The 25,946-nt window shown below is 37.1% G+C and overlaps 1 protein-coding gene across 3 annotated transcripts in view; it reads right to left on the bottom strand.

The window, feature by feature from the left end:
* Positions 1-25,946, bottom strand: part of KIF21A (kinesin family member 21A) — an 88,913-nt gene that overhangs the window by 17,607 nt on the left and 45,360 nt on the right. For 2 of the 3 annotated variants that reach the window (XM_082280290.1, XM_082280288.1), the window contains exons 10-27: positions 25,848-25,911; positions 24,842-25,045; positions 19,153-19,237; positions 18,861-18,978; positions 17,531-17,719; positions 16,431-16,630; positions 15,926-16,033; positions 15,338-15,406; positions 15,016-15,227; positions 14,195-14,348; positions 13,599-13,799; positions 13,168-13,269; positions 11,227-11,392; positions 10,705-10,725; positions 6,824-6,884; positions 6,562-6,616; positions 4,940-5,157; positions 611-721 (exon numbers count right to left, since the gene is read on the bottom strand). In XM_082280290.1, coding sequence (XP_082136416.1) covers positions 611-721; positions 4,940-5,157; positions 6,562-6,616; positions 6,824-6,884; positions 10,705-10,725; positions 11,227-11,392; positions 13,168-13,269; positions 13,599-13,799; positions 14,195-14,348; positions 15,016-15,227; positions 15,338-15,406; positions 15,926-16,033; positions 16,431-16,630; positions 17,531-17,719; positions 18,861-18,978; positions 19,153-19,237; positions 24,842-25,045; positions 25,848-25,911 — 2,338 coding nt within the window. The remainder of the gene's footprint in view (positions 1-610; positions 722-4,939; positions 5,158-6,561; positions 6,617-6,823; positions 6,885-10,704; positions 10,726-11,226; positions 11,393-13,167; positions 13,270-13,598; positions 13,800-14,194; positions 14,349-15,015; positions 15,228-15,337; positions 15,407-15,925; positions 16,034-16,430; positions 16,631-17,530; positions 17,720-18,860; positions 18,979-19,152; positions 19,238-24,841; positions 25,046-25,847; positions 25,912-25,946) is intronic. The other variant, XM_082280289.1, reaches the window with a different exon arrangement.

Below are 25,946 nucleotides of genomic sequence, written 5' to 3' on the forward strand. Positions count from 1 at the left end.
GGGGCCGGCTTGGTGGGGAAGTAGGAGGTGACAGACTAGCCTCTGGGGCTCCAGAATCTGAGCTACAAAAAAAAAAAGAACATCTTCTTTAACGGGTTACAAATGGTTAGAAACGTTAAATGCAACATGTCTCAAATGTTAGATGCTCTTTTCTTAAGCCAATAATTAAGATTGGCATACTAGCTACAGATATCTCCCAGAGAAGGCAAAAAGCTTAAGGCTGCAAAGCGCAAGGTGGCACGATGTTCAAAGTTTAAGTGCTAAAAGTGAAAGCTCCAGGCAGAAAATACACACATGCAAAACAAAGAAATTCTTATAAAATTGAAGGCTCTTAGATATATTGATGACTTCAATTAAAAAAAAAAAAAAAAAATTTCCAAATGCTCCAAAGGACATTTTCTCAGGGTTCTGCTCCTGAGTTAGTTTGTACAAAAAAACAATCTGGAAAAAAAACCCAAACAACCACACATAAGATGAGCAATGAATTTCAGCACTGACAACAATAAAAACTGTCCTGGAAGAAAAGAAATAGAAAAAAATACAGATTTATTTTTCAAGAAAATTCAAAGTTTAAGTTATGTCAGAGGAAATAAATTTAAAAGAATCTTACAGTTTTTGTTCTTTTGTCTTTGTCTTTTCCATTGTTTTCTCATAGGCTTTTCTCTTTGCTAAAGGTGAAGGCTCAGGTATCTTCTTCTCTGGAAGAGATGGTTGTCTCGAACTAAAACAAGAGCAATCATTATCTCACTCTAAGGCCCTTCACAGAACTTGCTTTTCTTACATTACCTGCCATTCTCCCAGTATGATTTCCAATTTTAGAACGTACTTTAATACATTATTGTGTCTCTTGAATGTAAGGATTATAAACTTGTTCTCACACTTGAATATAAAAATATACCAAGTTATTAACATTCGCAGTTCATCAACATATAGAGTCAGATACTCAATATGTAAAGGAGATTTACTAATTCAATAATAAAAGAGACTCACTAAAAGAAATAGAGTGGAGTATGCATCCCAAATTAAGATCATGGAAATACTGAAATTTCAGATTCCACATCTGCATCTACAATATACCATTTACAGACAAGAAGAACAGAGAAATCACAATGATTCTTATACACGAATGAAACTTTGCAGTAACATATTCATGTTACAATATAAAATTCAAAATAAAGAAGTGAGAAAAAGTACTTCCCATTGACAACCTGACTATTATAACATGGCTTCTCTTTACCCCCACTTCCCTTCTCCCTTGCTTTCCATCCCTCATTTGTCTCTCCTGTTCTTGCTCTGAAATAATTCCAATTCACAGTCACTGTGGTCTTTCTCCCAACCTTTAATTCCCCACTAAAATTAGCAAAACTATCAAGAGGACAATATTAAAGCTGATACCCAAATATTACCATTTCACCAGTCAGACAAAAGAAAAAAAGAAAAGAATCCGAATGGTCTCCATTCTTTTGAACTCTCATTTCTCACTAGTTGAGCAATCACAATAGCAATATTTGCTTTGTTTTTTCCTATTTCTGTGTATTTAGAAGGGGTTTTTTTTTTTCCTGTGAATATGAAATACTCACTAAAAGCAAGAAAGCAGAATCTAAAAGTGCAGTTGCTCCACACAATTCCATTAAGCAGATTAAGTTCAGTTGGCAAGCCACCTGCCTGACATGGTTACTAGCATCAGTCTCAGAGCTCTACAGGTTCTGAATGTGCATAGCTCCAACTTCTCTACATGTTTCCCTTGAGAGGAAGTCTGTGTTATACAAAATCCACCTCGAGACTGGAATGCAGAATAGCATTATTTAACATGGACAGCACAACCAAGAACAGCTACTTGACTCAAGTAGATGAGACTGTCTCAAGTGATCGCAAACCCTAACAAGAATGTGTAGGACCCTGTAGGACCTAGTGCCAAGAACTGCCTGTCAACCCTAGAGCTCCCCAGGGGTCTTCAAGACACAGGAAAAGGAGGACGACCTGCCTGGTTTTGCATAGAAGCCTAGCAGTTAAGTTATAAAAAAAGGGGGAGAAAGTGGGTCCAATTCCCTCCTCAAGGCCAGAGCACACATTTCTACGGAGGGCTGCTTTACCTCTAAGCATACTGTGCAAAGGACACAGAAAAGGTGGAACAGGACACACTCCCTTCCCTCTCTTTATGCTGGACCAGTATGCATTTAGGAATGCAAAAATCCTGAGGTCACAAGGCAAGTTCTATGAATCAGGCTGACAGGTCTTCCAGCAAGATGACGAACAGTTTACAGTGTCTACTGCCAGGGTTGCTTATGTGTCTACTGAGCAGCTACTCAATTAAATAAACCAAACCAGAAACTGGAACCCAAGCTCCTCTGCCTCACAATGGCATCCTGCATACTCAGACACAGAGCCAACTTTTGCTTGTTCACTCTCTATCTGCCCCTTGAGTCCTCTATCTTTGACTCCACAGTGGAACATCCTCAGAAGAGGGTGTAAAGAGCATCATCATTTTCTGAATTCTTTTTGAAAGCCTGGGAATGCAGGTATTATAAAAAAGCAGTTGTCTTGCTGGAATGAACTTCCTAAGCACAGGTGTAAGAACCAGGTGCATGATGTCAATGACCTGACAGAAAAGGAGCAGGACACATACCTACTTCCAGGTTTCCAGAGCCCTTTTACATTTGCCAGGACATCAGATATCTGAACAGAGCTGACACAAGTCCTACAGAAGACAACTATACTCTGCAAAAGCTGCTGTAGATGAGTTGAGCATATCAAAGGACAACAGCACTAACCATCTTTGTAAACAGAATTCCAATCAAATTAACTGTTGGCCACATGCATTTAGGTACCTCCCTAAGTAGCAGAATCACACAATGGTCTGGATTGGAAGTGACCTTAAAGACCATCTAGTTCCAACCCCCATCCCTTGGGCAGGAACACATTCCACTACACCAGGTTGCTCTAAGCCCCATCCAACCTGGCCTTGAACACTTCCAGGAATGGAACATCCACAGCTCCTCTGGGTAACCTGTTCCAGTGTTTCACTCTCTCAGTGAAGAATTTCTTCCCAATATCTAATGTACACCTACAGTGTTTCAGTTTGAAGCCATTACCTCTAATCCTATCAACACAAACCCTTGTAAAAAGTCCCTCTCCAAGGACCACGGAATCACCACAGACCTGAGAAAACTGAGGGGATTCCAGAGTGGAGCAGTTTGTGCATATGCAGACACCTAAACATATAATTAATTTCTGTCACTTCAAGAATCTGTATTTTGGATCACTGTTACAGCTTCTATATCCCCGAATGTCACTTAAGTGGCACAAGGAGAAAACATTTATGGCAGGTAAGATTACAATCTGCTCCTGAATAATGTATTTTATTACAAGAGAGATGCTGGCACCACAGGTCCATAAGGGAAGGCCAGATGGCTCATAAAGACAAGATTTCTTCAATTATGACCAGATAAACCAGCAAGTTTTGGAAAAACAACTACACTGCAGATTGATTGTGGGAATTTTTGATCACTTATCTATTAAAACATGGTCAATAACAATTCAATATGTTAAGCCTACTGCTGACTGAATTGATTTATTGACAGTGTGTAACTCTCAAATGCTTGCAGAACACAGTTTTGGGAAAATCCTGGTTTGCCTTGTTGCTGACTCACTTTCATAAATTGATACATTCTAGAAGATGGAGTGAGGCAAAAGTTGGTATTACCTGAGTATTGGATGTCAGGTCATAACACTTGATGTTTTAGATCTTGAAGCTTCAAAAGTCTCTATTCATCTCACGCTAACTGCTGAAACAAGTGCATTTTCTCCACCTATGCTCACCCTCAAGACCATTCTTTCCAAGCAGATTGTATTTGCACTGAAGCCATCAGCATGGGTTAATAATTGCTATCAGCAGTGTTTTACTGTTCAAGATTGCCACCTCAAGCACATGCCAGAAATACATAGTAAAAAATACGAATTGCAAATGCACATTAGGTAAAGACTGCTGTAAAAATATTATGTAAATAGGACAGATGAATATTAAAAGATGCTTAACTCCAGAACTTGTAATGTGAAGATAGCTGTGGGACACCGACTTCCACATCTCTGAATGTGGGAAGTGCATTCAATTTACACATGAGCTTGTGCAACATAGCAGCTAGTACCTAAAAAGCCAAGAAAATGGTCTCTAGCAGTGAATGGCTAATAACCAGTAGTGGTACTGGTAGATATAAAAAGAACAGCAAGAGCAAGTGAAAAGAAAAAAAGGGTGCATGTGAGAGACATCTGTTGGTCTCAAAGTAAAACCACAAAAATATTTTTAGTTCTGCTTAGAATCAAGAGATACTTTCAATTAGTAAAACCATTCTGCAGGTAAGTGTAACCTGCAAACAGAAAGGATTTTTGAGGATTCATAATATCCAACATTTTCCTTTCAACTTTTCGTTTGCATACTCTGTTGCTGCAGACTTCTTCATTTTAAGCATGGTCCATACAAGACAACTCACAGAAAGATTTTTCCTAATAATTAGGACCATATACAAATACCATGTTATATAAAGTTTTTGTGTTGTGTTTTGCTGGGGTTTTTTTTAATCTCTCTGCTGTTCTAAGCAGATTCTCACTACCTCCCTGGAATGTGCATTTCCCATAGCACTAATACAGCAAGCTATTCAAGGTATTAGAAGGGGTTTTCCCTCTACATAGAACACAGCTACAATAACTTTAACAAAGCAACTTAACAGAACTTACATCTTCAGTAAGAACCACAGTACTTACAACTCTGCATTTATGCTTTCTAGAGTGATGATGGTAGAAAGGAAGGGGCTTTGTCAGTATTATTTAGTAAGCGTCAAGTATATCAACCTTGTTTGTAAAGTTAAAATAATAGATTACAAGAAACTGGCAACATGCATATTTTAAAAGCAAAGGATAATTAGTACAGCATGGCCAAACTTACATGCTGCCTATCTTAGAAGGTAAGCCAGATGGTGGGGGTATAAACTCTCTGTCCCTAGCAGAAGTATCATGTGTGTCAGCAGCTACCCCACTTTCTTGGGTTTCTGCAAGTGATGTGATAGAGCCAGCCAAGGCAGAGCCTGCAGCACTACTGTCAGAGACTAGGTCACTGTTGGCTGCATACAGCAATTCCATCTGGGTGGTGGTCCTCCGGCGGGCCTGGAGACAGACAGAAACCAAACTGCCACTTAAACATGCAATGGTATGTGTCAAGAGTCCTACACTCAAGATTATCATTAGCTGGCAATTAGCATCCCCCTCAATCACTTGGCAACTGCCTCTGGAAACTAAATCAAAAAGCTCACCTCTGCTTTTGGGCAACGATTTTGGAGGAGGCAAGTCAAATTCAATGGCATGAAACACTGATTTGACAACTGGTTTCCAAGGATATCCTTTCAACCAGATGCCTGTCAATGCTACAGGAGTACAATATTACTCACCTATGGTTTAACCAAATGAAATATTATAAAGCAGAGAGGAATAAAGCAAAGTGTAAATTTAAATAGCTACAATTATACTGGTGTGACTTCTACCATCAATGCTGCTTCTCATGTACAAACTCTGCTTCTTACTTAGTTTAAGTCACTTCAAAAGCAGTCTAAGTCCACATGAATTAAGATTCATTTAGCATTTCAACAATTTGAAAACAACAGAAAAACTCACAAAGGAGATAAGCTTTGTGCAAAACAGTAATTTGTAAAAAACTGATCATAAATGTCAGGTGGGATTATACTGTGAAATTAAGATCTGTTCCTTGGGGAAAGAAAGACCAATGGGGAAGACAAAAATCCAGTCTGAAAGGAGTCATTACAAAAATGACATGTTTATTTTATGGCATTTTCAGACCAAACTCATTTAGTTAAACAGCCCAAATAGCTGCACACCAAGGAATGTTACCAAATAATGTAACAGCCAACATAGATATTTTTGTCCAAAGCCAACTCCAGTTAGAAAACTGGAGGCCAAGCTTCTAAGTACTTTGCAAACTTGGCTTATGCTCCTGTGAGCACAGAAGTAAAATTGCAATCAGTGCACATGTCCAGTTCCCACTGCCATAAATATTAAACTATAGTCTGCCTAGATATATTCCTCCAATGTCAACTGTAATTAAGAGCCTGGAGGTCAAACTTTTATTTGTCTCATAAACTTCCTCAAATTTCTGTGACCACAGAATCAAATTGCAAACAATAAGCATATTCACAGTTCCCACTGGCAATAACATTGAACTGCAGCCTAATTAATATTAATCTGTGAAACTACACCAGTTTGGAGTGCAAGTAACTGGAAGAACACATCTCTCTCTGAAAATACAATAACCACAAAATATTGAAAAAGTTATTTTTATCATTGCTTCTTAGAGAGGAGTGTCACACAAAATCATATCGTACCAAAATCACATGAAGGGTACATCAGTGCACCTTCTGCATGTATTCATTCATTTATGTCTCTTGGGCAAAGCAAGAGCATTCTCCAGAAGGTATCATTAAATTATGAATTATTACAGAATCATAGAATCACTTAAAAGACATGTAGAAGAATTATCATCATCATTGTATGCCCTACCTTGCTTTTGGGTTTGACTTCACCACAAAGCTTCAAAAGATCTGAAGATAATGAACTAAAAGAAAAATTGCATCACACTTAGAAAGAAAGTCATTTTTTTTTCCAGATGTGTATTTCTATTTTATTCTTCTTTCTACTGAAATCGTGGGCAAAGTATAATGAAACAATGTTAGAGGTATTTTCTAAAGGATATATGATGCATTACAAAAGGAGGAAATGACAGTAATTTTTCTAGAATCAGTAGTAACAAAGATTTGCTTACCTTCCTTCTGTCCCAGGACTATGCAAAGGCGCATCCTCATCAGTACTATCTTCCAAATTTTCTAGAAAATTTCCAAAAGAATAACATTAGTCTGTCCCTCTACAACAGGATGTGAAGGCTTTAAATGCTATACAAAACAGCTCAGGCAATGCTGAATGTAGATGAACAGAGTACAAAAGACAGGGATTTTCAGAATATCTTGACTATTTTCTATCCAGCCCCCGCTGAATTTTCCCAGCACCGAAACTAGTTTTTTTCATACAATCTAAATAAATCATACACTAGGCATACTGTGCCAAATGTGGTCCTCTATCTACTGTAGCAGAGCAACAGAGATGATAGAAAAACAGAAATTCTAGAAGGAAATCTGTAACAAAGCAGATAAAGCAAAGAAAATTAACTGCAAGACACAGAAGAGATAGGATGTAAATCAGTGGACAGTAAGAATGTATCTTTCTCCTCCTTTTTTTTCATCTTCTTGCTCCAAGACAGAATCAGCCTGTCTACAATGAAAAAGAAAATTTTATTTTTAACTAGCTAGTGAGCTGAGGTTCAGCCTCCTCTTATACAGAATGCCACCATTTGAGCTGACAAGAAGCAAGCACTTTATTAGTATATAAGGATTTGTTTCAAAAGAGGATGATGCTATCACTTAATACTATAGAACAGCTTCCTAAATAGAGATTAATTTTAAAAGGAAGCTGTTCAGTAGAAATGTTCCTGAAGCAAAAATGGGTACACAAACCTGTCCACAGAAGACAAAACGAGCATGCAGGCCACACACTAACACTGTTAAACATCCAATTAACATGTCTGCATGCAAACAGTGCAAAACATTAAGCTGAGACAATGAGCCAAGGGCACACGTACAATCAGTTCCAAACTGCTGGGAAAACAAATCCCCTAACTTCCATATTGTTCTAATAACACATTTTAGGCTTAATGTAAGGACATAGGTAACACATTTTTGCAAGCAAAGTCCCTTATTTTTGATCATACTCATGAAATATTAAGGATTAAATAACCTTCTAATGACATTCCATTACATCTCCTCTTTATTAGCAGAGACACTGAGTTTCTTTATTTAATTTCTGTCAAAAAGCAGATACCATTTGCAATGCATAGAACCAATTTATTTGCAACCCATATTAAAACAGGTTTGTCCCTGTATATGTTTTAAGTGCAAGTTCATGCTTTGAAGAAAGGGAGGAAAAATATGCAGTTTTCAGTTGAACTCTGAGAAGGAATGGAAAAAAGAGAAGGAAAATACTGCCTTTTGCATATGCTGCATCTAAACACGTTTCCTGAAAATGTTAAAACTGTCAACCTAGAACCAACACCAACAATGCATTTCAGAGTTACTCAACTGATGTATTAATCTTTACAATGTAATCTTAATTATCAGAAATACAACAATACTATAAAGAAAGCAGGGTCACAGGAATAGCACTCTGAATTTTCTTTTTTTGTTCCATCATGGATTTGAGGCCAGATTAAAACTTTTCAATACTTATTATTATTGTTATTATATGCTTTCTGCAGAAGAGGGGATCTAGAGTACTGCTCCTTTTAGCAAGACAAGAGCAGAATCCCTAAAATAAATGCATTTTCAGAAAATATAGGATTCCTATTAGAATTAGGTTACTTCATCTCCTTCTCATAAAGAACTTGTGATCTCTTTTTACAGGTAACTAAGTAAAAAGTGTGGAATGACCACAAAAGATGGGATTTTATTTGTAGGCTCACACTCATGTGACCTGACAAGTTTCTTCAGTTTGTGTGCAATTTAACACAGGAAGACTGCCCAAAGCCCCAAGATAGAAACCACTGCACAGATTCAACAAAAAGGTAGAAAGAGCAAGATTCTGCAAGAAGTCCTGAGTGAGAAGAGATGAAAGGAGAAATAAAGTTAGTAAAGACAATGCTGTTTGCAGGGATAGCTGCTAATTAACCAGTAATTGCACAACAGTGGAGAATTTTCTGATTATTTGTCTTCCTTCTCATGCAGTGGCAACTGGATGGTAGCAGGACAACGCTGTACAGCAGCACAGTTCACCCAGAGGAAATGACATTTCACCAGCCTTCTCAAAATCTGCACATAGATAGTTGTGAGTCACATCCATGAATGTCTATAGGTGGCAAGGAAAAGCAGCTCCCACAACTCTTCATAAATAAATCACTTCAGCAACACTCAAAACTCAGTTTCATGGTCATTTTAACTCTTCACAAGAGAAGGTGAGATAATGAATGGCAGCTAGTTCATCCACCAAGATGGATGTGCATTCAAAACCCATTCAAGTCAAAACCTGAGCCTGTGATGTACTTTTCTGCAGACTGAAACTCCTTAAGTCTACACTTGAATGTAAGTGCACAACTACACTGGGGAATGTTGAAGCTTTTCTGAGCCAAGTGTATTGAAATGGCTAAGAACTTTTGAAGATACTGGATCTGAAAGCAGGCATCAACAGAGCAAATCACAAACACCCTGGAAGTGTAATTCCTTTGCTTGGGATAGAGCTGTTTGTGCTCTACCACTGAGATGTCAGGCATCCTGGTGAAACTGGTCTCAGGATGTGCTGCCACCCATACTTCTACCTATGGGAACTGTGTCAGGTTACCAAGGAGGCCCTGCACCAACAGAGTCCCTGTGAACCAGCTGGCAATCCCAGCATCAAAGCCTCACTACAGCAGTGCCTCAACTCCCTGCAGTTAAAAAGGTTTGGTCATTAGTGATCCACAAAACACAGACTACCAACAGTTGGGATTTCAACTTGGACCTAGGTTAGTACAGCATATTCAGCTGCATTTCCTTCCTATAAAGTGTTAGCAGAGTCCTGAGTGGCTTAGATACTTAAAACGCCTCAGGTCATGCTTATAAAGTGTTAAAAAGCTTCTTTAATGAGATAACACTCTATGAAAAATTTTATGACAACAGCTACTCTTTCAATACATTTAGCAAGTGGCTTTTCACTGCTTCAAATGTTGTTAATAAGCAAAAGCCCATCCGGAGCTAAAGAAAATGCAATGCTGTCGGGAGAAACATTGCTCCAACATGGGTGAACATGCACACACATTGGTATTCTATGGTATTACAAACCACCAAGGTTCCTGAATAAATAACTGGCTGCATGCAGCAAGATCCCCTGACAGGAAGCTGGCTTTCCCTAGATTATGAGCTATACACTTCCATGTAGTTTTGTGCTTTTTAAATGTTTCACATGCCTATGCACATTAGCACAGGACAGCATAATGTGATTAAAAATAGCACAACACAAAACAGGAATATTTTTCTCAAGTTCCAAATATAGCCAACTTTTTGGAGGGAGAAAATAAGCGTAATTGATTTGGAAATAACTTTAAAGCAACAGCAACGAGAGACTTATCTCAAAATCAGTGAAGTCAGTAACTTAAACCCAATTGAAAACGTGAGATGTAATTCTGCATTCTGTACAATGTTTACATTACAAAAGGAACTATTTGCAAAAGGTAAAAAATAACCTGCAAGATAAAAATTGCCTTTGTTTCAGACCTAAAAAGATTAGCAGAATTTGTCACAACAGTAGTATATCACAAAATAGTTTTATGCAGTCTGAACATACTTTGGGATCGCAAGCACCAAGTCATAAATTTGAAATCCAGCTCTGCTTACTGTCTTCACTTCTTATGTGACAAATATAACTACCACAAGGGTTACTACCACGAGAGCTAGGGGTGGTTTCAGAAAGGAAGAAATGCTCTTTAAGCTCATGATAATGAGTACATTTACAAAATAGTTCATGCAAACTTCACACTCACAAATTCTAAGATGCACCAGTTAGTGAACATGAATGAATTAGTAACTCATGCAGCTGTACAGTACACAGAAAGCTAAACATACTTACCCAGTGGTATGCTATCTAGGTCTGTGTAAATACAGCAACAAGGAAAAAAAAGCAACATTCCAATCAAAACATATCCATTTATAAAAAGAAATAAAACAAAAATACCCAAATGAATCTAAATTTTTCTTAGTATCATCTCATGAGAAGTAGAATAGATGCCGTAACAGACATAAAACGCCAATCCAAAATCACTAGTATATGATGACTGAACAGGATTGAATTTTAGAATTTCACATTCAGAAGTTAAAACAATTCCAAATTGTAAATCCATTGTCTTTTGTAAAAATAACAAGCAGATTATTTGAATTTTAAAAAAATCTCAATAATAAAAAAACCTTTGTTTCCTACATTTCACTGCTGAGAGGCTGTATTTAAAAATGTCATACATGCAATTGTCAAGTACAAGATGTTAAATACAGCATCTATTCAGAAAAGAAATAGTCTAGAATGCCCAGTACAGCATGCACAGAAGGCAAACATGACATGCAGCTCACTATTCAGAAAACAAGATGAAAAAACTACCTTGCAAAGCATGACCCAGAAAAGCATCGAGTTCAGGATTTAACTCAGCTTTTTCTTTTAGCATATGAAACAGCAGTTGGTTTTGAGTAGCACTAGTGATTTCTGTCTGCTTAAGGCGTCCCTCAAGAACTTTGATCTGAGCTTCTTTCTGAGCTGCTTGGAGACCCTAGGAGAGGGAAAGATGACAAATGTTTTATCACAACCCTTGTTTTACGAACTGAAAACAGTCAAAATTTTTAAAAAACTACAAACACAAACAATGTGCACATTGCAGCCACCTTCTCACATCCTAAAGATCAGGTCAACTAAGGGCCTTTTTCTTTACTTCGTCTTTTAAAGAGACTCATTAGGCATTCATTTAACTTGTATTCCTCAGACTGCCTTGCAAATATGCATCTAGTGGCTAATTTGGACATGACTCTCAAGTGCATTTCAGAGTCTTCACATTTTTTACAAGTAGCAAGCATCTGAAAGATCAAGCACCTCCACTTTTCACAGGTAACTACTTTTTAGAAAATTATTACCTATGATACTCTATGACAAAGAACAGGGGGCAGGTGGAAGTGGGACAGGGTGGGACCCAGAACTGTAATCTTTCCTACACAATCACTCAGTGAACTTCAGCTTCTAATGAAAGATCTCATGGCCTAGCTTATGACAGAATTCATTCTGAGGGAACTTCCCTAGATCCGTGGATTGGTGGGAATTCTTTAGTTGGAGAAAATACAGCCAAAGAAACTTACAGGGAACATATTCCAAGTAGATTTCCAAAATCCAAAAGAAACGGTATGAAAAAATGAAGGTACAAGACATGTTCTCAAAGACTTACAGGGCAACACCAGACTTTGAGTGCTGGTGCTTGAGTAAAAAGTGTTGCCCTACAAATTTACACATTACATTCTGATTGAACTAAAGCTACATAGCAATAGACACATTTTACAGGTGAAAACAAACAAAAGAACAGACAGCAAGCATGACCAATTTTGCAAAAAAATAAACCTTCAGCTTTTCTATGTGATAATTTCTCATCAAAAAGATGATAGAATCCTTCACATAATGGAGCTTTTTATCATCATAAAGAGAAATCATTAACAGAGTAAGTCAGAGGCACTTTTCTCATATTAACTCTGTTGCAAGATCCATTCAAACACATCCAAGGGCTGAAAAAATATTAAAAGACTGAAATTTGCAGAAGCCAATGTGATTGTGGGAATTTTCTTTACCCTTTTTTTTCTTCTCCACAAGCCTTTTGGATTACCTGCATAATGACGAATCAAGAATGCAAAAGAAACCCCAGAGAACGGGTCAGGGGGGCTGACCCAAAGACAGTTTCAGTATCATTGAAATCTTTCATTTGACTCAATGAGATTTGAGTACCATCCTCCAGACAGAAAGAAATGTAGCAGCAAGAGCACATGATATGTGTGCACAGGGTTATGAGCTGCCAAATACTTATTTTGAAAATATGAAAGAAAAAATATATCGTCAAGACTTTCAGAAGAATCCCTGCGGCTCTACTCAAAACTAGAACTCAGAGTCAAGTATGTCATGCATCAACACATAATTTAAAATTTTTTTTTGAGGTTCATATTTGTACAAAAGTGGCTGAGCCAGTCTTTAAAAAAAAAAAACCTTGAGCTCTCTTTAGGAGTTTGTTGAAAAACAGAGAATTATTTGATTACAAAAAACTAGTGCTCTTATAGGAACAACATGAGCTAATTAACACAGTGAAGTAGGCTCTACTGGGGGTTGAAAAACAAGCAGTATGTTGAAGAGGACAATAGATTTCAAGGGCCTTCACACTGAGAATCAGCATGACCCAGTAGTGTTGACCAGCTTTGCTTTGTCTAATGCACATTAGTCATGTCTTTATGTCAGCCCAACTCTGCTCCTGGCACATGCCACAGTCCTGGCACAGACATCCTTCACTTAACACATTACCTTATTGATACCCATCATAAGGAAGTGATCAAGCAAATATCGAGCTTCTGTCAAGGTGCAAGCATTAATCACTGCTGTTACATCCAAGGTCTCTCCTTCTTCCTATGTGTGCAAGAATAAAAACAGTCGGATTGTGAAAACGTCCCAAGAATTAATATTAATTTAATGCCAGCATCCTAGAAAGCATCAGCTTTGACATTTAGATGCTTTGCAATCTTAACTTGCATTACACTATTGACACTAAAACTCAGGTATCAATTGTATAACAGTCTTCATTTCAAACTTCACATAAAAGTTTTCACCAATTTTCACTTCCCGGCTCAATAATTATACAGTCAAAAACTAATTTCTAAGTGAGAACATTTTTAAGGCTAAGACAGTTGTGTTTTCTTGTCCCTATTTTACCATTTTTGTGTTAATATTTGACCTACCTTTGCTTCTTCCATTTGCATAATATTTGCTTGGCAGTCAGAAATGCTGTCGTTAATGTAGTCTATATTCGCAGTTACTGATTCCATCTCCTCATTTATGTTTTGGACATTTCTATCTGCTTCACTGCCGCCCCCATCCTTGATGAGCTTCTCCCTTTTCTTTGAAAGCTTATCTCTTCTTTTTGTGAGTTCTTCACGTTGCTATTTTCCACAAAGACATAATATTACATAAAAAAGAATTAAGTAATTAGTAAGCCCTTAAAACATTCAAGTGCCTTTTTGTTTTCCTTTGTTTGTTACACTTTAACTAACATACCATGACTTCCATGGGAAGAAGTTACACAGGTGAATACAGTAACGTATTTTCACATGATGCCATTAATGTCAAAATGCCATTTTTATTTCTTACTAAGCACAGCAATCCCACGGTCCAAATGCTTACTGGAGTCAAGAGTATATTCACTGACTGCAATAGATTCCACCCACTTTGCCAATGTTGCCATAACATCAATTATTTGAGGTTTACAGCAAACACACTTGCAGTGCTCCCTATTTAATATGACGATACAGCCAACAGTGCACAGCAGATCACCCACCGTAAGTAACCTGTTCATATCTGCCTCCATATTGGAAATAGTCATCCTCTGCATAATAATATCAGTCACTCTGCGTTCCAGTAACTGCCACTTCATCCTGGCTGCCTTTGAGGAGTAAACTCTGCTTGTCACTGCTTTCCGCTGGTACTTCTTTCTGTGATAAATTCAAGAGAAACACACAGCTAAGTCTAAAGTAGTCCAGTTACAAATTTGAATGTGGAAATGATCAGGCCAGAATATTTTTCACAAACAACTTAAAAATTTCATGCAGAAGTTCTTGCAGTTTCTCTTGCACCAGACAGCTACCTGCACCCAGCCCCAAGCTCTGCTGCACTCTTGCACTTGAAAAATAGGTACCAAACACTGGCATCTTTCATGACGCACTATTGAGTTCAAACGCCACCTAGGACTTGTTCCGTATTTAACAGGAGATCTGCTTCAAAACACAGTCCAAGAGCACAAATAAACCTGATACATTGAACTGCATTTTCCAACAAGTTTTACTGTGAACTTAACACTGCTGGCATTGGACCACCAAGGCCATTTCACTTGAAGAGCAGATTAAAAAACCCTCAAAATTTCAAAATCCAGTTTATGTGACTTGCCCTTTAATGCCATTTTATATTATTATATTATTGTCTTAAACCTAGAAAAGTGAAATTGCATTTGATAATGGTAAAATGCCCATTTTATGAGCATTACATGACAACGGTTTGACAAATAAGAGCTCCTGCAACATGTATCATCACAACATTGTCTGCAAGAAAGTGCACACAAACTTCAGTTCTCATGAGAGTGTCCTTAAAAGTTTTAATCCTTACCCTGTTCCATTTGTTGCAGTTACAGATAATGCTTGAACCCTTGCAACAGGAATTCTCATCTTCTGCTGTGCTACTGTTCTGGAGCCATCGTGCTCACCTGACAAACTAGAACTTGCTTCCTGCATGGAATGCTCAGGCAGACTCAGCTTTCGACTTACTTTTCCTGCCACTTTATCAGACAGAGGCCTTACTTGCCGACGAAGGGCTGTGACCTGAAACACAGAGCAAAGACATGGTTAACTCTCCCCAAAACTGAGTCCTACATTACACCAATACAACATCATTCTGTTTTCAAAGATGCATTGCTGTTTTACCACAGTACCTCTTCAGTTTTGCGACGTAAGATAACTTCTTGGTTTCTTTTCTGAGCTTCCAGAAGCTTGAGCTGATGCTGTGAAAAAACAGAAGCAGCACATGATATTTTTCCCATTATCTGTTGCGAGGACTGTATTGCATAAAAAAAAAAAAAAAAAGACCTCCACACACTAATGCAAATCTGCAAAATTGCTGTGACATGAAGTGGTCAAGTTATGATTGTTTCTTCCTTTTCCTAGTGCAGAACAAAAATAAGTGTTTCACTATATCAATTCTATCAAAAAGAGTAAGTCCATGCAAGCAAGGTGGTAGCAATAACTTTGTGAAGATTCAGTAATCACTAATTCACTGATAACACTGATACACATACTCAAGCACAACAGAAATTAGAAGACTTATCACCTGAAGCCAGGAACTGTGTTTTCATGGAAGTCAAACCAAATTTTGTGCATTTTCACCGGTGAAAATACACAAGTACATGCCTGCCTAAGTGAATGCATATACACTACATATACACAGTGTGTGCCTGCAAGCAGATACACATCATAATGACAGGTGCTTATTCCAAATGAAGGTTCTTTATCTGTCAAATCACCTCCCGTTTGCGCTGCTCCTTTTTAAGCTGTGCAATCTCTCTATTTCTTCTAGATTCAGTCATTCTGGCTTTCTCTTGCTCTTCTTTCATTTGTTTCATCAAGCGAACCTGTAGAGAGGCCATCACTTAGAAAAGCTGTTCACAGTGAAGTGCTGCTCCCTGCCCCCACTCATACAGAGTTTTTTCTTCAAGTTGCCATTTTCCAATATATTAAATGCTTTTAGCCATTTACCTCTTCCATCTAATGTCTTCTTCACTCAGTGCTGAATAACAGCTAATAAGCCGTGCAAGCTTATGCATGTTTGATACCTTAATTTCTGTTCATTAAACCTAAAAGCTACCCCTCTCCCCCAGGAACAGCCTAGTGCTTGCATCTCTTCTATTTTCAGACTTTCAAGCAGCTAATAGCAAAATCAGAGTTATCAGATAGATGGATGCACAGGAGATTTCAACCCAAATTTCAGTAAGCACTCATTGTGCAACACTTCAATTTACTGAAATATACCTTGGTTTTCTTCATCTCTGTCACCTCCTGCTGCAGTTTCTTCAGCTGCTTTTCATACTGAGACTGATTTTTAAGCAATCGTGCATGTTCCTTTTGCGCTGTTTGAAGCCTCTGCAGTTCTTTATTCATGGCTTGGAGTTTCTTTTCATATTCTAACTTGATTTTTTTTGCCTTTTCTTCTGAATAGGTCTCCACAGAACCTAGAGAAAAACGGAGTTCTTAATCTGCTTTTGTTCAGAATATTTGTACTTTGCCAGCCACAGCAGATAACTACTTCCTCTGCTTTAGCATTATCTGCAATACCTTTAAAACAACCTAATTTGTCTCTAGTTCCTGCCACCTGCACTGCTTTGAACTTTCCACCTCGTATGCATTCTGGGGTAAGAGGTCAAGTACTAACATTTTCCTCTGACTTCTTTGCAACAAATCTGAGCACCTGAAAGCATAAATACACACATTTGTATACAGGAGTATAACAACACTCCTAAAAGCCATAAATTTCTTTTCTGACACTGATCAATGAGGAAGGTTCAAGGAATAATAGGGGAACAGCAAAAGCTTAGAAAGTGTGTAACTATAAAGCATATATAGTATATGTTTAAAAAATAAAAACAAACAAAATACTTTTCAAAGCACTCTCCCAAAGTGCAGTTATTTATGGCTTGGGACTCCTGAGTCATAGGTGGTTTGTCATCTCAATACTATCACATATTCAAAAAGGTTTGGTCAATAAAACATCTCTGAAAGATCACTGATCCTTGTTCTTATTTTTATGCAAATAAAAAGAAAGTGGGGAGGGAAGAACACAAAAATAACTTTTAATTCAGGAACTATCTCCAGGATTATGAAAGCTCTTAAAGAACTGAAAACATTTATTCACCCAAATCAAATACCTGTTAGTAGCAATATATTTCCAAAAAATTTTACTCTCAGTTCTGGTAGAAACTAGAGTGAGTAAAGAATGATTCACTGGCATTATGGGTACAAACCTATTTCTGTTTTCTGTAATTTTTCATCAAATTTGAAAAAGAAAACAAGAGAAGTAGAAAACAGTTCAACTTGAAGAGCTTATACAAGATCAATGATTTTGTACTTCTTACCCAAGTTTTGAAGAACCTGATCTCTTTCAAGCTGAGTGTCTCGAATTTTATGTTGTAGCATCATTAGTTTCTCTTCATACTGTTTTTTCAGTGTTTGTAACCTTCGCTGGCTGTTTTCTAGCTCATCTATCAGTTTCTGCTTAATGGCTATTTCACAGGTGATGTTTGCCAAGTCAGCTTGATAATTTTCTAAAACAGAAAGATTTCTGTTAAAGTAACAGCAAGGATCACATGAATACAGATACTCCTTACAATCTTAGGGTCACTGGAAATGTAAATTGTGCACAGGAGAATTCCACACAAACCACACTGCACCACACAACCCTCTTATCTGCAATTCATGTTAAAGTCTCCTTCTTAAACAGTCTAAATCCTAGGACTGGGAAAGAGGTAGGGAAAGATCTCACATTGGATCAAAGTTGCCCCTATGTTGTAATTACACACATTTAAATTGCAGTATCAGCAATCTGTCCTTCCTCATTAAAAAGGCTTCAAGATTTCAGCCACACCTCTTCAGGCTGAAGAATAATTGTCATTCATAAACCCAGCAAGTTATAATAGGAAAAACTGACTGCTGGCAGACTCCAAATGGAGCCTTTCCCTTCTCTAGCTCTTAGAAAGACACAGAATTCTCAGAAGAGAGGACCCATCACAGTTATGGAAGTGAAATGGTGAAGGGAAAAAGTAGGAGGGAAAAGGACTAACCCACATGATAAATTCATAAAAGTTTAATTAGCTTCTTTAGCCAATTAGGTCCTTTTTTGTCTTAGGAATTTGTGCTTCAGAATAAGGATATCAGTTGAGGATTATTTTTTTTCAGGTTCTTGCTAATGATTTGTGCGACTCCTAAACAAGAAGAAACCAAGAGACTTGGTTTGCCCGTTTGGACCAACTCACATGAGAGAATTGCTGGTGATGCTGTTTGTGACTCACACCATATAAAAATGAGGAAGGCTGATACACTCCCAGCCTTTTCAAAATTAAATTCTACCATTTCCAAATTAGCTGATAGGAGCTGTCACCATGGTGATTAGTCCCAAAGAAATAAAAAGAAACCAGTACTTAAACCTTACACTTTGGATGTCTTAATTAAGGAAGAAACATGTTATCAAACACCAGATGGCCTGTGGTCAATTTCAAAACCAATAGAGGGACACTTGATCAGCTGTCTATTACATGTTTTAGCACCATAACCAAAAAAATAATTCACTGGATATACACTTCACAAAGAATTAGACAGTTGGTTGACAACAAGCTTTCTTGCCTACCAGGACCTGAGGTTTGACAGATACTATTTGTGAAACTCTACAGAATATTGCACTAACATCACCTTTTTCATCAGAGTCAGAGTCTGATTCATCTGAGCTTTCAACAACTTCCATATCATCTTCATCCTCATCATCGTCCTCTTCTTCATCGTCATGATCACTGACTTCCTGTATTTCCTCCTACAAAATGTCCAGACGTTAAAGCATCCCCACACTTTTCCATGCATCAATTATTTGTGACTATCACTGTGAAGCTGCAGTATTCACCCGATCCATTCCTAATTTCCTTTCTATAACCTTGTAAATCTTTAAACAAACAATGAACAAATAAACCAAACACTTCTAAATACTTACTCCCTCCAATTCGTTATTCTCTCTCTCCGAAGTGCCTTTTTCATCTCTCTTCTCCTGTTCATTGTCTGTGTTATCCTCTTTAACACTAGTAGAAGAAGCAGACATGAACTATTCATGAACTGAAATGGCAGGTGTTTCCCATCCCCCAAACCATTAAGTTGTAATTTCAAATAAAGATGAAAAACAAATGTAGTTAGAAAAAGGTACAGGTGTTGGGCATGGGTAAAACACAACTTCCAAACTTCCACAGATAATAAAATAATGCCTCTAATTACTCTTAATCTTGGCTTGCAAAGTAACAGTAACGATTAGCACATTGTTCCAGCATGCTGCACAACTGGGACAATCAGAATACACATCTCCATATACTACAGCAGTACTCGTTTTGCATGGAAGTTGCAGTGTACCCAGAGTAGCTTTTACAAAACAATAAACAACATTGTGTGCAAATACAACATAAATTAGAGGTATTCCTACACTTTCGAGCTATAACAGAGCCTACTACACTTAGAGTAGTCTGAAAACTTATGTATAAACCTTAAACAATATCCTAATTTATCACAGTATAACCACTATTTTGATCAGTTATCTACTTTGACATCAAGAGAATGCTCAGAATAGGCACTGATACAACAATAAAAAGGGCTTTTTGGTTTTGTCCTAAAAATTTGGTGTATTACCCATTAGGGCAAGTTTTAACATTTTAAAGTGCACATTTAAGACATCAATTGCAAATATAAAACAAAAAATCAATGGCACTCTGCAAACTGTCACAGATCAGGTATCAGTCCCTCTAGTGTTACATGTACAAAACCCAAAGCTCCAATGGATGGGAAATTGTGACAGAATAGAACTAGACACCATAGGGGGTAATAATGAAAAAATGTGGTTAGGATTGCATAATGTGGAATCCACCTCAACTAACTTCCGCTGGGTAAAAGTTTGGCAAATTGTGCTGTCACTGATCAGGCACAGTACCTAAAAATGCACATCTTCCTCCACTGATGCCAAAAGGAGCTCAGATTCAAGATCAAACTCTTGGACAATACCAATACTTAGTGCAGTGACAAGAAATATACAGTAGATTCGACACATTACAATTTGGCAAGTGACACCTTTAAAACGACTTTAAAACAGAGCTCGAATCTTAAAAGTGCCTGTTGAGTAACACAGTGCTTCTGTGTACACATGATTTTTCGTTTTATTTCTTTTTAACCTGTTCAGTACTAACTGATTCCCTTTTGCCCCACTCATTACCAGTTATGAGCTGACCATGCACAAGGCAGAAAGCTTTTGCTTGGACCAACCAATCCATGCAGCAGCTGGGGATGCTGGAATTAAAAAGTCTAACCACATTTGTACACAAAAAAAAATGCCAAACAGGGAACACTGAGCCATACAATCTCATTTCCACAGATTCTCATCTCCCTCAACCCAGAACATGTTCTATGTTGGTTATTAAGCCTAAAAGATAATGGATCTTAGCTGCAATCCTCATGCAGATTGAGGCAAACCCACAGTTTCCCTTCCCACTCCAGTCAGCACAGAACTAAGCACTAGAGAGAATTTGTGTTCTGCCTAAGAAAGTGGAGAGACAGCAGGAAGGAGAGCCAGCAGCTCTCCCAGGCAGAACTGTATTGCTGAACTCGTGTGCTACTGCTCTGTGGATTCACATTGTCTGCATCAATGCACTGGGTGGGTTCTTTGGAAAAAAGCAGACAGCAGAAAAACAAAAACTCCTTTAGTTTCACTTTTAATCATAGTACAGTTCTCTTTCTAGAGCCCTCAACTTAACTGCACTCTATGAATGACTATTCATCTCCTGGTTTGGCTGAAATGGAATGGGAAGAATGGCCAGTGCTCCAGTCACACGCTTTCAGAAACCAAAGCAGCGAACTTGACTGAGGTGTGGCGGTCCAAGACACTCTTGATCTCATATGCCAAAATTGTTATTGTCATATAGTGCCTGCTAGACACTTCATACTATCTGTGCTACTGCACCTTCCTCCTGCCTTTCATTCCACCTAGGCCATGCAAGAAAGAAAACAATTAATTCAACAGGAACTCCCAAAGGTGCCACCTCCCCACAAAAACTTCCTCCACACTGTGTAACTCCAGTCAACCTCAATTCCACAACAGAGGTTTCTTCCAGTTAAAGCACTGGTTGAAAGTGGAAACACAGGAAAGAATTTTGAAAATGAACTACTCCTGAAGTACCTATGAATCTGCCCAACTTCTTTTCATGTATGACAACCAGTTAATTGAAATGACAGGTAATTAAAAACCTGGGAAATATTCCAACCTTCTTTCTTCTTGACTGCTTTCCTCAAGTTTCTGTAGCCTTCAAAAGCACGAGGTACAGTATTGGAAGGCCAAGCCAATGAAGGACAAACCAGACAGTGAAAAGCAAAAGTGATAAGAAGGTAAAAAAATGATATATATGAGCTTGCAGAGTTTAAAATGAAATTTTAAAAGATACCATCAAGAGACAACAAGTAGTAAAAAGGCAATACATCCTGGACAGTTGGAAAGTAAATAGAAAACAAAGAGCAGCATATGTAGGTTAACTAATCTGCCACTGACAAAAAGTGCAAATTCAAGTTACACTAAGGAAGAAATTTTAGACAACATATTTAACTCCGCAAATTATTTCTAATTATGGATTAAGAAAATATCTCAATTCTAGAAAAAGCTTTCTCCTCTTTCTCCACTTAGAACTGGCAAATAAAATACTGAAAATTGCAAATACTGCCACTGACTCAAATTTATATATTCTCAGGAACGTATCAGGAAAAAAGCCAATGCACTAGTTTTATATATGCTGATAACATATCACAATATAAAGTAGGAATAAGGAAATTTTAGTATTAATACTCTAATATATTCTGAATATAATTCATACAAAAATCTTCAAACTGCATTCATTTTTTTGTTTCGGGTTTTGTTGTTTGTTTGTTTTTAAATAAAGAGTAGAAAACTGCAGCTTATTTTTCTGGGATTCGGAAAGTACATGCCAATCATTGCTTGTTATTTTTTAATAAATTAACAAAAAGCATGCACCAGAAGCAATGAGATGGACAAAATGTTAGTATTTCTACCTGTACATTTTCCTCTTGAATAAATGTGGATTTATCGGTAAAAAAAGTCTGCACAATATATGTAAGCATAGAGATGGCTTAAAATTCATCAACTACTGAAATTCCTCATTTCCCATTAAGACAAAGTTTTGAGCAAGAGCTTTTTCTGCCTTTTCACCTTATACTGCCTACCATTCTCCTTCAGTATCAGCTAGAAGCTAGCACTCTGAACTCCATGTAACTTTCATCACTAATTTAGTTTAATTAAGTTTCAGGAAGTCAAAAGAAAACAGTCAAAAATGGTTACCTGACATATAAGCTGACTTACAACTGAAAGGAATGTGGAAGATTTGCTCTGGGTCTTCTAGTGGGTAAGTCACACTAAGTTACACTGTGGGACACTCCAATCAGGTCAATTTTTCAGTAGCCAAAACATTACTGCCCTGTTTCCAATAAACTTCATGGCAGATGCTTATTAAAGGCTACAGATACATAGCAGTACATACCTGCTGCTCATTCAGTACCTTGCTCCTAGGCCTTCAGGCTACCTCACAACAATTTAAGTATGTTGCATGTATTTAACATTATGCACCTTTTGTCATACTGACCCATAACCAGGAAACAAAAAACCAAAAAAGGCAACAGATGGGGCAGAACTAGTAGCTAGGCTTACCAATCCCATTTTAATAGAAAAATGCTAGTTAGACAACTTTAAAAGAATGGCAACACTAAAAAGAAATAGTAGAGTAAATTTAACTAAATGCCTGTAGAAGACAGAATTAAAACAAAGAATCCCTATCAAACTGCATGGCAAAGTTTCTGTGCAATGCATTAATGTACATACTGCCAATTCCTGAAATTTCAATAGAATAAAAATTCACAGTGGCATAACCTTAACATAATCTTTTCATGAATTAGATAGAAGCACGCTGCAGGTAACAAGCATGACAACGTATAATCCCTCACATTCTAACATTTCTTAGCATATGCACCTCAGAAATTTCTAAATATTTATTACAAAGCAGTCTGCAGACTGGCCAGTAGATAGATTCAAACCTTAGCAGCACTTTTGAAGAGTATGACCCCATTTTATAGAACACAAGACCCACTTTAAGATAGAACCATCAAGAGGTCTCTTCCAACTTTAATTTTTCTATAGCCCTCTAATTCTATAATGCTAGGATTCAAAACTGATCTCAAAAATAATTTATGGTAAGTAGTCCCTATTTTTGGATCAGACTACATGGCTATCCCATCAAAAGATTATTTTCCTGGTGTGAGAAAGCATGACTGGCTTTCAAATTAAAAAAACAGCCCCCCCGGCCCAACCAACCAACCCCCCCAAAAAACCCCAAAACCAAACCAAAAAACAACAACACACACACACAAAAAAAAAAAAAAAAAAAAAAAAAAATCAAACCAACAACCAAAAAAACACCAACCCCCAAAATTAAAAACCCCGCAAAACACGACCTAACAACTGAGGCTCTATCCAAGCATGTAGTCAAATGCATGCTTGACTGTAAAATGTGTTAAAAATACAGAATCAAATCTCTTTGTTCCTGCATCTACAGTTAAAGGACATACTGAAGTGCTTGGCTGAAGAGAGGACAGAACATTCTGCTGATTTTATTTAATACTTTCATCTTGCCCTCTAGTTCCTACAAAAATGAGACAAAATCTATCAAAATCCCCATAGAAGTCTAAGAGCTTCCTGAAAAATGATACACAAAGGAAGAATCTAGTTGTTATTAAAATGAGTGTTCTCTACAAGTATGAGACATTTGTGTGGTAAACAGATTTATAGATAAAGGACAAATTGCAGATATCAGTGACCCTCATCTACTTTCTACTTCGACTATTTCAAGTTTAAACTATTTTAGCTTTAGTCTGAACTTGTAGAAGTCTGAAGGACCATTACTAAAAAGAGTAACAGATCAGAAGCATGGAAAATTTCAACTAAAACGGAGAGATTTCTAATGGAGGCAAAGTCTCTGAGTACACAAACAAAGCCTTGCTGCACTAACTGCTGTCTAAACAGGCATTTATGTCAATGTCTATGAGGATTTTAGTAGATGAGAAGTTGGACAGCAAAAAAACCAGCAAAGCATGATGTTGCAGAGAATTAGGAAACCTCAAATTAAAAAACATTCACAGAAACAAAAGATAAAGCAAAAGAAGCCATTCCAAGAGCTACCAAAGAATCCCCAGCTATTCAGAATATCTTTTCTTCAGAAAGCTGTTTCAGTGTTGACACAGAGTTGAAAAAAAGTTAATAATGTTTTCAAACTTCTGTTAAATTTCAGATGCATCTTAGAAGAAATTTTTTTAAATATCAAAATTTAGGGAGAGCACCTGTGTTTTTATCATGGTGCATAATTACATAGAAAAGTTCATTACAAAGGAGACATTCATTCTACAAATACTGCACACTTCACTGGAAGAAAAGATGCAATAGAAAAACTGTAACTTCAACATGTAAAAAGGTTTGAAGGAACAGCAGTTTAGGGTCCAAACCCACACAACAACAAGACTTTTTAAGTCTCAGTGGTTAAAAAAGTACACCTCTACTAAGAAAGAGAAAACAAATAGCATTATAATTCATACACCACCTCTTTTTCTTCTTCCTTTCTTTTTTTTTCAGCTTTTCTAGATCTTTCTTGGCTATATCTAGAATTTCCATTGTCTCTTTCTCAGAAGAAAGCATAGAAGCAGAAAATGCTGATGGTCCACCAAAGTACGTGGCTCTCGATGACGCTCTTGACAAGTTGCGTCGAAGATTTTCATTCACTGCTTCACTTTCTAATAACTTTGCTCTTAATAAAAAAAAAAAAAAAGGAAGAGTTGTAGACCATGAATTACAAGTATTGCCAATACATGAGATGTATGCTCTTTTGCCTCTGCAACTTCAATGTGTTACCTTCAGTTTAAAAAGAAACTACAAACCAAGGTGAAGTCTGAAAAAATACAAAGTAGTAAATTCCTTGATGATACCATTTTACACAATGGTTACGTATATTGTATATATATCATATAATCTAGACAGAATATGTGAAAATATGTCTGTATGAACATACACACAGATATATACACACACACAGATGCATACCTGAATATGCTCTATGCGTATACATGGTATATTAAAGTTACACAAAAGCTCTAACATTAACTGAAGATAGGCCAGAAAATTTTTTGCATGGTATATGTCCAAGAAATAGATAAATAAAAATATCTAAAATATTTAAGACTTTTTGAATTTGAAAAGAAAGGTTTTTTTAAAACTTTTTTTTAAACAAGTAATTTATAAGTACTATCATTTATATATGGGGTTATAAAGTTATAAGACAATCGTTCTAAGTTTTGCTGTCCTTTATGCAACAATATCAAATTATCACCATTATTTAGGAAACATCTTACTCTCATTTCTATTGTCAGTTTGATCTCTTAACATTTCACATTTTTGTGGCCAAGAGCAATACCAGATGGTCTTAGAAGCTGAAGGACTACACTCTTACAGTAATCCCCCCACAGGAAAACAGCTGAAGTACTTACTTGCTAACACTTCTATTATTTTTTTTTTTTTACTAAAAATTGTCTAAATACGTATTATGCAAATACCTGAGATCTTCAATTTCCTTGATATAATTATGAATCATGTTGCTAATTTCTTCATTTCCTTCCCCTTTGAAGGACAGAGAGAAAAGGGGCATGAGGGAA

This window comes from Coloeus monedula (assembly GCF_965178545.1).
Source record: "Coloeus monedula genome assembly, chromosome: 4".
Taxonomy (NCBI): Eukaryota; Metazoa; Chordata; class Aves; order Passeriformes; family Corvidae; genus Coloeus; species Coloeus monedula.